At 39.7% G+C, this 15,006-nt stretch overlaps 1 protein-coding gene across 1 annotated transcript in view; it reads right to left on the bottom strand.

The window, feature by feature from the left end:
• man1a1 (mannosidase, alpha, class 1A, member 1) overlaps positions 1-15,006 on the bottom strand; it is a 358,244-nt gene that overhangs the window by 242,545 nt on the left and 100,693 nt on the right. The window contains exon 2 of the mRNA XM_078399598.1: positions 2,677-2,773. Within this exon, the coding sequence (XP_078255724.1) occupies positions 2,677-2,773 (97 nt within the window). The remainder of the gene's footprint in view (positions 1-2,676; positions 2,774-15,006) is intronic.

Below are 15,006 nucleotides of genomic sequence, written 5' to 3'. Positions count from 1 at the left end.
ATGGAGGTGTACACAATCATGAGGGGAATAGATCAGTTAAATGTTTGTTACCTAGAGTAGGGAAACTGACAACCTGTGGACATAGGCTTAAAGGGAAGGGGGAATGATTTGATAGGAACCTGAGGGGTAATTTTGTTTACGCAGAGGGCGGTGCATATCTGGAACGATATGCCGGAGGAGGTAGTTGAGGTAGGTACTATCATAACATTTAAGGGATATTTGGGCAGGTACATGGATAGGATTTGTTAAGCGGTTTATGGGCCAAGTATGGGTAGGTGGAACCAGTGTAGATAGGGCATGTTGGTTAGCATGGGCAAGTTGGGCTGAAGGGCCTGTTCCACACTGTATGACTCTATGAAGGCAATTTTTAATAATATAATGCCATTTATTCCAGAGTTGTGTGGATGGAATTCTTACACAAAATCCATTTTGCTTAATGGCACCAATGTAATAACATTTCTGGATACAAACTACATTTTCATTTTGTCATTAAACATAATTTTTAATCTTTGATTTTTCAAATACTATTCAAATTTATCACCAATTGAATTTGTAGGACTGCAACATGATGGACAAATATTGAGATATATCTTCACAAATCATAGAAATAATTTGAAATACATTTTTATATTAGAAGCCCAGTACCTCATGCACTGCACTCTTACTGTCATTTGGTGAAAGATTAGTTGCTATTTACATAAACAGTACAGGGTATTTTCTCAGAATGGGATAGCAAAGATCCAAAAAATTTGGATCAAATTAGCAATGACTGGTACCTGAATATAATAGGCTGGTCAGCCCCAGTGGAAACCTGCTGAGAGAAGCCAGTTCCACCTGTCACAGAAAAGCAACTCCCGCGACAAAGATAGAACAAACAGTAGTCAAAAAATTGCAGTTACAGATATGGAAAAAAAATACAGGTCCTCCTCAGGTTACTGCAAGATTCTATTCCTGAGAACTATTTGTAACCCGAACAGTTCGTAAGTTAGAACTGTGGTTGCAAACTAAGTGCCCACATAGCAGAAGGTTCCGACAGATGCGAGTTGTCCTTGGGAATAAATAGTCTGGTGAAGCATTTTAAATCTTGTTTTGCCATTCTTAATAAGAATACAGATATTATAATCTTATCAGAATATGAATTGCCCGAGTCTGTCACACCAATAATATTATTTTGAAAGATTTTACTGCAGGAAAGGTTTTAAATGCTATTGATGCTCCAAAAAAAGGACGCTGCTAATGTCTCATTCACAAAATGGACATCAATGTCTTCACTAGAATATATTGTTGCTGGGATCGTTGCGGCAAAATTCCAGGTAGTGCCTGCAACTCCATAACGAAGAGAAAATCCATCCTGCTGGTCTCCCATAAACTCGGATCTACGGACTGTTCAAAAGACACTCCTTCATTAACTCGGGACAACCTGTAACTATGTTGTTAGCCCTCCAGTGAAGGTTTTACTTGTTCCTAAGACCCAGAGTTACAAGGAGAGAAAACCATGGCATGTGGGAATCAGAAATATCAACAATTAGTTCACTAAAGTAACACAATTATATGCGTTGAGGGGGAGGAGGAAAACAAATATAGCATGATGTATCAGTGCAACAGAGAAAAGTGAACACAGAAAATATTTGGGAAGTTAAAACTGGACTAAAGTTTGCGAAAAGTGCTATCTTAATAGAACTGATATCAGTCTTGCCAACAGTCTGTCTGTCTTTTCGTCATTTTTGGTATTTTTAGTGTGTTTTAATGTTCTCTGGTTTGTTTTATGTGGGGGGTGGGGTCAGGGGAAACTTTTTTTCAATCTCTTTCCTTGCCGGATATGCTATTGTTTTCCGGATCGTATCTCCCGTCGCTCTGCAGCCTAACACTATGGAGCTGGAGGCCTTGCTCGAGACTGATTTTGAGCCCCACCGTGGGCTTTGGGCCGTGGACTTACCATCGGAGCCTGCGATCCCTTGCCTGGGATAGACGCTCCAATGCGGATTTCAACATCGAGCTCGCAGTCTCCGGTAGAGACCGATGTCGGGAAGCTCCAAAGTCGCAGATGGTTTGACCAGCCCCGACCCGGGGTCAGATCGCCCCGCGCGGGGGAAGCTGAGATCCCCCAATGCGAGGGCGACCGCCCTGATGCGGAGGGCTCGACTGCCAGCTACAGGAGTCAAGATCATCCCATCAACAGAAGGCTCGAGGCCCCCGACCGCGGGTGAACAAAGAAAGGAGGAGATTTAACTTTTTTTTTTCGCCTTCCATTACAGTGAGGAATGTGGGGGAGTCACTGTGGTGGATGTTTATGTTAAAATATAATTTGTGTGTCTTGTTGCTTTTTATTGGTATGACTGTATGGCAAATCAAATTCCTCGTATGTTGCAAAACATACTTGGCCAAATATAGTATGATTAAGATTATGATTATGATTATGATCTAGGGAAATCTATGTTGTTTAATTTGCAGTTGTTCGAGTGTGGCACATCTAAGGATTTTATACTGGAGTTTGTGTATCAGAACAAAATATCTGAGCACTCAAGCCACATTCAATGGTCATATTATGCCAAAACATTGGAAATCAATCATAACTGGAAGATTTTTGTGACATATGTTTTCTAATATAGGTGAAACATACATAGAATCTGTACTGCTTTCTGCCCAATCAGAAAATACAACCAAAAGAAAACTTACCAAATAGACTACTAGAATGTTGCTGTTTGGATAAAGGTTTCAATTCATTTGATCCCCATGCGTGACGTTTGTAATTTTCCCAAGCATGTTTCATCATCTACAAAACATAATGGAATATTATGTTATTCTGTTATAAACAATAATTATACGAATCGTTATGAAAGACATACATGTTTTTGTAGATTAAAGTGACTGTTTTCTGCAAGCTAATACAATGCATAATTAAATGCAGATATTTGGAGATAAATGCAGATATATTCAATTAGTTGTGAACGTAAATGGCATGGTTAGTGAGTTTGCAGATGACACTAAAATTTATTGTGTAGTGGACAACGACGAAGATTGCCTAGGATTGCAGTGGGTCCTTCATCAATTGGGTCATGGACCGAGGAATGGCAGATGGAGCTTAATTCAGATAAATGCAAGGTGTTACATTTTGGCCGGCCAAATCAGGGAATGATTTACACAGTATATGGTTGGCCCTGGGGAGTCTTTAGAACAGAGAGACTTAGGGGTACAAGGACATATTTCCATAAAGGTAGCAACACAAGTGGACAGGATTGTGAAGAAGGCATTTGACACACTTGCCTACATTGAATACACGAGTTAGGATGTCATGTTACAGCTGTTTTTAAGATATTGGCAAGACCACATTTGACCAGAACTAACTGTACATAGTACAGTTAGTCTGGTCACTTTGCTGTAGGAAGTATTTAATTGTAGTGGTAATGGTGCAAAAAAAGGTTTTACAGGATGTTACCAGGTCTGGAGGTTTTGAGTTATTAGGTTGGGCTGTGTCTTTTTTCCCCTGGAACATTTGGAGGCTGAGGGATAACATTAGAGAGGTTTGGTAAAATCATGAGGTGCATTGACAAAGTGACTAGCCACAGTCTTTTCCCCGGGTAGGGCAATGACAAGCTAGAGGCCCCCCTGTTTAAAGTGAGAGTGAAAATATTTGAAAGGGATGTGAAGGGCTATTTTTCTCTGCAAAGGGTGTTGTGTATATGGAATGAGCTGTCAGAAGAAGTGAAAGAGGCTGGTACAATTACTCCATTTAAAAGATACCCAGACAAGTACAGGGATAGGAGTGGTTTGTAGGAATATGGCCTAAGTGCAGACAAGTGAGACTAACAATGGTCAGCATGGACGAGGTGGGTTTAAGGGGCTGTTTCCAGGTTTTATAATTCTTTGACTCTCCATGTACTTATGCTTTCAAATGTGAGAAACAAACTGCAGCATTAGAAATTGCTTTTTTTTCCTTTGTACATTTAGCTTAATCCTTTGAGTTTTTACAATTAGACCAAAACAAATGTTCACGCGGGGATCGCTGGGCGGCACGGACTTGGAGGGCCGAAAAGGCCTGTTTCCGGCTGTATATATATGATATGATATGATATGACTCTAAATGTATTTTGCGACTGAACGTGCAAAGAAAAATACATGGGCATCAGACTGAAACAAGACAGGAAAATGGACCATAATTAACAAGAAAAATTGAGAAAGCTATATTCCCCCACTCCCTCTTCTAATTTATTTCCGGAAGGCAGAGAAGATCTGTCTATTGTCCATATCCAACAGTCCTGTGAAAGTGGCAGTGGCCTGGTCCTTGAAGTGTTGGGGCCTTTGCTTTCACAAAAGAGTGGGAGGTCATTTGAAGTATATTTCACTGCCACTTTCACAAGACTGTTGGATATGGACAATATACAGATCTTCTCTGTCCATGCTGGCCATGTTGTTTAAAGGAGTTAGTCTCTCTTGTCTGCACCTAGGCCATATTCCTACAAAACATTCCTACCCAGTAACAAAGAAAGAGCACTTTCACACACAAACAGTTTTGAGGGTTGCAAATTGGGGAGATATTTGGATCCTATAATAGGTTCACAAAATTATGGCACGCTATTGACACACTTACTTTTCAAAACTCTGGCATACAAGTTCCAAGAAGCCTTAAGACAAAGAACATTGCAGCACAAGAATAGACCCTTTAGTCCACTGTGCATGCACTGACAACGATGCCAATTTAGACCAAACCCATCTGATTGTAAGTGATCTGTATCTCTGTTTGAAGTCTGAAAACGTGCTTGCCTAAATATCTCGTAAATCATGCAATCGTATCTGCTTCTTTGACTCCTATCACAGCTCATTCAAGACACCTACTGCTCTGTAAAGAAAAACTGGTCTCACAAATCACTTTTAAACATTCTCTCTCTCTCACCTTAAACCTATGCCCACTACTATTTGACATTTGGGAAAGACTCTGACCATCTGTGCTTCTCATAATTTTAATAACTTCGATCAGGTCACCCCTTAGCCTCCGATACTCCGGAGAAAACAATCCACATTTTCCCATCTTATCCCTAATACTCTCCAATCCCGACAATATCCTGGTGAACCTCTCTTGCATCCACTCCATCCTTTCCTTCCAGTGATTCACGCTAAGAGTCAGTCAATAAAGACGGAGAAAGTGAGTTATGGAAGTTATAACTCCTAGGAATCATGCACATTAGCCTATGAGAGTCCATGGTCAGAGTTAAACGGTCTAGAAATAGGTCCCTGTGTCTACCATGTTCACGCTAAGCATCAATCCCATTTACTAGCACATGGTCTGATGCCAACTATGCCTTAGCAACTCAAGTGCCTGTCCAGATACATCCTAAATTTTGTGAATTTACCTAACACCTCAAACTTCTCTAGCAGTTTGCTCCAAACAGCTGAGTATTTCTATTTTGTTAAAGGTATCTGCAACTTATTGCTTTTCGCTCATCATTTACCCATCAGTAAAATCCCTAGTACCGTTTCTCTCTGTACTGTCCATGACAGTTCTTATTTCCTGACCTATCCGAGGGGAATGTTGCTGTTTTAAATTGATAAAGCAACCACTAAATCAGCTAAATCCCACTACAGAAGATGATGCATCAGTGAGAACGAAGAGGGTTGTTAGCTCTTGATAATTCAACCATTAATTCAATTTTCTGCAGTCAGTAAACAGTAGTTTTGTTGCATTAGAATACAAATGTTTGTAAACTCCTCTTTGTATTTGAAGTATTGTACTGTAAATAGAAGCATTCAATGCACATCTGGGCTTCTGAGAGCAATATAGATTATGCTGTGTAAGTAGGGCAAGACCCAAATGAATTTCAAATCAAAACCACAGACTTGTATAGAATAGTAAGAACACCTATTATGGAAGCTGAAAACATGCCCACAGGAAGATCACAGTAGTTGCTACTGATGTCAGACACTGAGGGAATGCCATGGTTAACTAATGCGAAACTATTCACCTCACAGGAATACAGTAACAAGTTTTGATCCAACAAAGAATACCAGAGTGTCTTGTCTCTTCTTATGTCTCTTGGGGGTAAGCAGAAGCTGCTCGACTTGTAGATAAATAGTGCCCTTCCTCTGTCACTTCTAATGGGGTCTGTGTCCTCATGGCAAATGTACTTAAGTTTTCCAATGCCATCCCCAATGCTTTCTCCAGCTTTATAGTCCAGAGATTCCCACAAGTTAGTGGAATATTGCACATTTCAAATGAGTGTCGGCAGCACCCTTGAAGTTTTATTCTATTCACCTAATATCTCCACTCTGGGCTCTAACGACAACAGTGACTGTTTTGGGAATCTGATGTTGGAAATGGAAACACTGTGGCCTGCACATTGAGTACAATCAGGACCTGGAGGATGAATATGTTGGCCAGGGAAAGAACAATGACATTGATTGGTTATCCTGTCGGTGGATTAGGAGGACTTTTTGGAAACATCATTGGCGGCATTTCTCCAGTGCTGTGAAGTGACTGCTGTGGGTTGTCCCAGACTCAGATTTAAATGGCTGACAAACACCAGTTGTAAAATATTAGATGGCATTAAAAAAGTGTATAACTATTCAGAAAAAAACCAAAGTGCAATTTAAAGAGCAAATCAATTTCTTCACCATGGCATGGGCACCAAAGAATGGAACATAAAAGCAATTCCCTAATTGCTTTCAAATGACTTGTGGAAATCAGTCTTTCCACAAACTCTCCCATACATTTTCAAAGCACTTTTTGAACTACTGTAGTACTAATGATAATAAAGTGTTTCATTATATTCATTAATGACTGGATACAGTGTATATTCCATTAAATTAATCATGGATAGTGTAAGGGTGGTTAATGAATGAAATTAACGAATCTCAGCAAATACATGTAGTGCCATATAATATCGGTTACGAAGGAAAACAGAGGTTTCTGACTAACGGAGACATCGAGTTATGAACAGTTCAGAAACAGTATCCAGATAAAACCTGGATACTGCCTGCATGGATTAACCATGAAAGCCATACAGCCTGAATTTTGCTCAGAAACATTCTGATCTGATTTGTTATGCAATGATCTGACATGGACAACACACATTGCCGCACTGGTGGGTAAGGCAAGGCAGCGCCTTTACCACCTCAGACAGCTGAGGAAATTCAGAGTGTCTCTGAGGATCCTTCAATGATTCTACTCTGGGACTGTAGAGAGCATCCTGTCCGGCAACATCACAGTCTGGTTTGGGAACAGCTCTGCCCAGGACAGGAAGGCCCTGCAGAGAGTAGTGCGTTCGGCAGAATGCACCATGGAAACTACACTCATCCCCCTGCAGGACCTATACATCAGGAGGTGCAGATCAAGAGCAAGCAAGATGATGAGGGAACCCTACCACCCCAGCAACGGACTGTTCCAGCTGCTACGGTCAGGAAAACGCCTCCGCTGTCATGCTGTGAAAACGGAGAGGATGAGACAGAGTTTCTTCCCACAGGCCATCATGACTGTTAACTTTTATAACCCCAGGGACTAAATTTTGTCTTCTCTGTATTAACTTTAATTTATATGCTGTAACTGTAATTCTTTTTTTTTTGTTGCACAATCCGCAGGCATTGCCACTTTCATTTCACTGCACATCGTGTATGTGTATGTGACAAATAAGCTTGACTTGACTTGATAAAAAAAACTTTATAATTCTTATAAACGATATCCCCTGAGTATTTTGAGAAAATAACTGACGTGGCAGAAATGGCAATTTAAGGCATGCTAATGGAAACATGCGTACACTCAACACGGTTAACAGATACATTTTACACAAAGGCAAACATACACAAATAAATAAAGGCATTTTATTGCAAACAAATTGAACAAATTAAAGCTCAGCATAGCACATTTGTCTATTCTATTGTTTGTCAAAGTCAGCTACTCAACTGAAAGTCTTAAAAACATAAAAGCTCTGGTTTTCTTAATTTTAATAATTATATTATATTCATTTCATGTTTTTGTGTGGAATAAAGAAATTATGAAATTCATATATAAACTTTAATAGATAAATGACAGATGCTGGTTTACACTGAAGATAGACACAAAATGCTGGAGTAACTCAGCGGGTCAGGCAGCATTTCTGGAGAAAAGGAATAGATGATGTTTCGGGTCGAGATCCATCTTCAGACTGTGAATTGGGGGGAGGGAAGCCAGAGGCATGAAAAGGTACAGAACGAATCAGAGCTGCAACCAATGATCCATGAAAGGTGGAACCCACAATGATCCATTGTTGGCTGTAGAAGAGGTGATAACAAAGAGATAAGAACAGTGAAACTAGCAGGATGACTAAGGTGGGGAAAGGGTCAAGTCAAGTCAATTATATTTGTATAGCACATTTAAAAACAACCCACGTTGACCAAAGTGCTGCACATCTGATTAGGAAAAAAAAGAAACATACAGTGGCACAGCAGTGGAGAGAGAGGGCATGCAATGGTTACTTGAAATTAGAAAAATAAATATTCATACTGCCAGATTGTAAACTGCTCAAGTGTAATATGAGGTGCTGTTTCTCTAATTTGAGTGTGGCCTCCTTCTGACAGTGGAGGGAGCTCAGGACAGAAAGGTCAGTATGGAAACACAAAAATGTTTGCCAACTGGGAGTGATTTATGATCAATTAGAGAAATCCAAGAAAGGGCAAACTGTAAATTGTTCTAAAAACAAAGTGCTGAAAATCAGTGGGTCAGGCAGCATCTTTGGAGGAAAAAGTCAGATGGTGTTTCGGGTCAGGACCCTTCTTGAGTCCATTCCTTCCAGGAATACTGCCAGACGAGAATACTGCCAGACGAGAGACTCTTCGACGAGAGTTTAGCAACATGCTCTCTCGTTGCTCCCCCTCTGTGATTTCTCCTGCCATCCTACTCTACGACCACATCTTGCTATCTTCCTGCATCCACCTATATCCTTCCTTTGTCCCGCCCCCCTGACATCAGTCTGAAGAAGGGTCTCGACCCGAAACGTCACCCATTCCTTCTCTCCCGAGATGCTGCCTGACCTGCTGAGTTACTCCAGCATTTTGTGAATAAATACCTTCGATTTGTACCAGCATCTGCAGTTATTTTCTTATACTGCCAGACCAGCTGTGTTCCTCCAGGCCATTTATTGCTCAGGAATCCAGCATCTGCAGTCTCTCATGTCTCACAAACTAAATTGTTTCTCGTTATGCCAAACCACTACTTTTGTCAGATGAATTAAATCTCAGTGTAAAAATAATAGCTGAAGCCCATTAGTTGTTCAAGAAAAACTCCATACAACTACATTAAAACAGAAGCATTACAATGAAGTAATATCAATATGCAATTCCTCATTTACCTATCAATGCGCTTATGAGCAGAAGACCGCTCAACTAGATCATATCAACAAGTTTATTTATAATAATTCCCCATTTATACATGCAAAATGATCTAATACGCCAGCAGCATTCTACCTTTTACAAGTGGAAGCATCAGAAAAGACCAAGAAGAGAAACCTTGGCAAAAGCTGGTAAAGCTTTTCACTGTACCTCAGTACACGTGACAATAAATTAAACTGAGCTGAACTGAATCAAAGATAAAAATTAAAAACACAACAGAATATGACCACAATGCCTTATTTTTAATATGAAACCAATTCTATTTTATTATTCCAGTTCACATTTTTTTTTAAATAAATACTTCAATATTTGCTACAGCAAATGACAAAACTTAATTTTTGCAATGGTATGCAACATAAAATTACAAGTGTTTCATGAACTATTCTAGGTTAAGGTTCAAGTAAGTTTCAATACCATCTCTTTTTATAGAGATAAAAGCTATATATGTTTTTACAGTTTGGAATTTTATGAATGGAGCTCTCAGGCACTGAAGATGATAAAATATTTTTGTGGTGGGTTGTCAGGAGGTTTCCTACTCAAGGAATTTTAGTTTTTTGGCACTTTTCCAGCAATTCAGAATAGACCACTGGCAATTATACAATAATACTCTTCACCTTCCAGATTCTTTCCACATTTTACATTAAGATGCAGCACAGGAGCAAACATACCATCAAGAGGCAGTGAAAGGCTAGGATGGTAAACTGTCTTTTATCTAAATTTAATTTATTCTGCAAGGTTTATAGACATGCATAGTACTAAAGTAAGATATAATTATTTTTATATTTGTACCAGTTTACAGTGTGAATATAATAAATAAATCTCTTCTTACACATCCTCTAAGAAGTCACACGATAATATACGCAAGTCGACTCAATATAGCAGCAAACTATTGCAGCAAAGGTAATGATCCCAGGATGCCACAGAAGATTCAACAATGCTGACAATTTCATGCATATGGTTTTCAATTGGTTGCTGGATCTCCTGCGTTCCTTCCATCAGCTACCTACTCTTCAGGGCATAAATGTTATGTTAGACCTATGCTCCTTCAGGTGCCTGTTGAGCTATTTGTTTATTTCACCCTCGAGACAGTGTTTCCACTCCAAGAATCCTTTGCAATTGTGGTTAATAAGCTCCTGTGTCTCCCGGTTGTTTTAATCAAACTAATCCGGTTATTTTCTAGATTAAAGTCAAGAATCTCTCTGCAGGTTCTATTTACCGTGATCTTCAGTGCAGGCTAGCTGTGGACACAGTGACGTCTGTAGACTGGGGATCATCAGGTTCTCTGTGAGGTATTGCCTAAGGGAGCTCTCATTGTAGAGTTCTTGTGACCTTCGCCGATAATTTTCTAGTATAATATTTTTGTTACCACTGTTGTTTTGAGACCAATGATGGAGATAATAGGCTATGATTTAGGCTATGATCAGTCCAGCATTTACTGATTCCCTTAATGCTGCAGGCATCTTTGCAGTTATTTGCTCAGACATAATGTGATAGTTGCCGTGGGATCTTGGGTGTTGCCTTGAAACTGTGATTTCTACTTTAAACTGACATAGAATGGGGCCACAAATCTTATAACTGGAAGGCAAACTTCAGATTAAATCGCAGATAAAGTTTACCATGTGCTCTGATCATCAAGGATGATCACAAAGGTCATGAAATTGAAAGCCTTAAAAATATAAATGAATGTGAAGTGATTTGCCATTCTGAAATAAATTATGTTACGTGATTTTGATTTTATTTCATGGCAAAAAGTTTAAAGGTGTTTGGAGATTTTAATCTGAACTTCAAAAACCAAAATATTAGAAAAAGACCGTTCATCTTGATTACTGTTCATTGCATTTTGTTATGTCTTGGCACCTTAATTCAAAGGATGTTGCTCTTCAACAGAACAAGTTGTCAGTTCAGGAGGTCTTGTAAACAACAGCTCATTTGAAGAGTAAAACAAATCAAAACTCAGATGATGAGAATGTTAAGATTGCTTACTTAAGAGTTAACCCTTCAATTTCCAGAGGATGAATATTTTCAAACTGTCAGCATCCTTATCTTTATGACTATTTTGTGTCAATTTTATATAACCAATTGGTAAAGTAAGCTGATCATTGATTGTTTTTAACCTCTGAATTACCCTATAAAAAAAGACGTTTCTCTTTTTAAAAAAAACCACGTCTCTTAAGAGTGGACATGTCAAGTTCTGATGTAATTAACATGCCTGCCAGATGAAACCGACTTAAAATTACCTGTCTTGCAATTTTATGGCAAAATCGTTTAGTTCAAGTAGGTGCCATTATTAATTAGGTGTCATGATTAATATTTTTTCAAATATATCTGATACGTATCGATTGATGGCTTCATTACTGGAAGAACATGTTTCTTCAAATACTGGTCTGGAAATAATAAATCCCTGCAAGTGAAAGCCAGTTGGATTGTATCATCATAGTGACATGGCACGAGTATAAAAGTCATTATGAATTCATTAATTCAAACCAAATATGAATCATTTACAAAATAATAATTTACTAAATATGAACTAAAGATCTTGATGGCTAAAAGAGTTTGCTCCTTCTCAGTTACTTGTGCTTTTCTCCAACATGCACAATACAATGAGTTAACAGCTTAGATCTGTCACAACAGTTCACTGTTGGAGACATCAGATGAATCCACCCTGCATGTGCTATGTTGAATTGTTCAATGTATTGATCTTTGGCCAGCAAGCTTAAACATTGTATGAATTACAAAACAATTCATTTCTCTGCCTGTAACTTCCCACAAGGATCACGACTGGCCTTTTGACAGAAGCAATCAACCCAGGCAAAACTATTGTCAAATATCAACACACTTTCACCTGTTTTAAGCTGCAAGTGCATAACCACCCTGTTGTTAAAGCTTTGTAAATGCTTTAATTGAACACAATTCAAAGTGCTATTGAAAGTAAACATATTTACCTTTATTAAATGTACTTAAAGAAATCATTAAAGTCTGAGTATATTCTCAAAATCACAAACGACATTCTCCTCTCCTCCGACGCTGGCAACCTCAACATCCTCATCCTACTTGACCTCAGCGCCGCCTTTGACACCATAAATCACTCCATTCTCCTCACCCGACTTGAAACCTCCCTTAACATCACCGGCACAGCCCTATCCTGGTTCAAATCTTACCTCTCTGACAGACACCAGTTCATCTCCATTAACAACTGTAAATCCCCCACCGCTCCTCTCCCCCAAGGTGTCCCCCAAGGCTCAGTCCTTGGCCCCCTCCTCTTCATCCTCTACCTGTTCCCCCTTGGTCAATTAATCCGCCGTCATGGTCTCAACTTCCACTGCTTCGCCGATGATATCCAGCTCCTCATCTCCACCAAGTCAATCTCCCCCACCACACACTACACTGACAAACTGCATCACTGAAATAAAATCTTGGCTTCAATCAAACTTCCTCAAACTCAATTGCAACAAATCTGAAATCATCATCATTGGTCCAAAAACGCTCACCAAATCCACCCAAAACTTCATCCTCAACATTGATGGTCTCCCAGTATCCACCTCACCTCACATCCGGAATCTTGGAATCATCCTTGATCAAACCCTCTCCTTCGACAAACACATCAAACACATCACAAAGACAGCCTTCTTCCACCTCAAAAACATTGCCCGTCTCCGTCCATCCCTCTCCTCCACTGCTGCAGAAACCCTCATCCACGCCTTCATCACCTCCCGTCTGGACTACTGCAACAGCCTCCTCTATGGCGCACCCTCAAAAATCATCAATAAACTTCAATACATTCAAAACTCCGCTGCCCGTCTACTCACACACACCTCGATCCGTGACCATATCACCCCCGTCCTTTATAAACTCCACTGGCTCCCCATCCCCCAGAGAATCCAGTACAAAATCCTCCTCATAACATACAAAGCCCTCCATAACCTGGCCCCATCCTACCTGACCGACCTCCTCCACAGGCACACTCCAACCTGCACCCTCCGCTCTGCTGCTGCCAATCTCCTATCCCCCCACATCCGGACCAAACTCAGATCCTGGGGGGACAGGGCTTTCTCCATCGCTGCTCCCACCCTATGGAACTCACTACCCTAAACCGTTAGAGACTCCTCCACACTCACCACATTCAAAACATCACTGAAGTCTCACCTGTTCAGTACTGCCTTCAACCACTGAAGGTCACCTCACCTTCTGTCTCCTTTCTCTGTTCATTTATTTATTTACTTATTTATCTATTTATTAATTTCCCTATGTTCTCAAAATCTCTGTAAAGCGTCTTTGAGTATATGAAAAGCGCTATATAAATAAAATGCATTATTATTATTATTATTATATTCTCACCACAAGACGCGTGGTGAAATAAACGATTTATTTTATTTTTATTTTTATTTTTTTATTTATAGGTGCAGGAGTAGGCCATTCAGCCCTTCGAGCCAGCACCGCCATTCAATGCGATCATGGCTGATCACTCTCAATCAGTACCCCGTTCCTGCCTTCTCCCCATACCCCCTCACTCCGCTATCCTTAAGAGCTCTATCCAGCTCTCTCTTGAAAGCATCCAACGAACTGGCCTCCACTGCCTTCTGAGGCAGAGAATTCCACACCTTCACCACTCTCTGACTGAAAAAGTTCTTCCTCATCTCCGTTCTAAATGGCCTACCCCTTATTAAGATCAAAATTAAATTACTGACCCATTCTGTGAATAGAAAAACTTGAACAAAAATAAATGAAAATTTGGCTCTAATTCTCAAATTATTGTGGATGTTCTAATTAATCCTGTTAAGACCTATTTGTAATTCAAAGTATTAAATTACATTACAAAAGCAAAATTTGGATGCAGTTTTGACTGTTGATAGAAATGAACAATATCATGAACATAATGAGAAACATGCAAGGTAATTCAAATTTAGACATATTTATCTCTTTCACTGTTATAAATGCTGCAAAATAATTGTAATTCAACAGCAAAATTACAATGCAGTTTCACTGAGAATACAATGGAATCAGCAACTGACAATATTCATTATTCCTTTTCACATTTAAGCTGACCAAATAAAAGGAAATACAACAAGACCATAGCTCGTGCCACCTTGTGCTGCACATTTTTTTGACACTGGTCCTCTTGTGTGCTCAAAAACCCCCTGGAATTTTTTCTTTAAATATACAAGTTGACAGACAAGAGGCTGTTTGAAGTTTACATCGGAGGCTGAGTCTCAGTTATGCACTTGATTCAAACTATCATTGTGGCTCAATAAATACTGTGAGTTTGCAGTTTCTGTAACGTTAAATCACATCCACAATTTTATTTTAAAATCTGCACCATAAGAGCCAAGTGTAACCCTGCTCATATCGTCAGACAATAAAATTCCCTCTCCTATGAAAGCCACCACCCCCACCCCCACCCCACACCACACCAACCTCCTTTGTGCCTCTTGGCTCACTGATACTCCCTTACCATCTTATTGAGTGAGTGAACGAGCATACTTTAGGCCAATCCAAGGTGAGAAGAAGCAAAACGGATCCTTAAATGTCCATTCCAACCCGCCTTGTCCTCTTTTCTCTGCACCATTAGTGCCTGTGATGCGCACTTAATCTTCAACCCTCCATGACGAGGCCCGATTACAAAGTAAAGACAGTAACTGGCTCTCAATCAGAGCC

Source organism: Rhinoraja longicauda, chromosome 5 (genome assembly GCF_053455715.1).
Source record: "Rhinoraja longicauda isolate Sanriku21f chromosome 5, sRhiLon1.1, whole genome shotgun sequence".
In the NCBI taxonomy this organism is placed as follows: Eukaryota; Metazoa; Chordata; class Chondrichthyes; order Rajiformes; family Arhynchobatidae; genus Rhinoraja; species Rhinoraja longicauda.
Note: the sequence above shows the minus strand (reverse complement) of the source record. Positions and strands in the feature narration are given on the sequence as shown.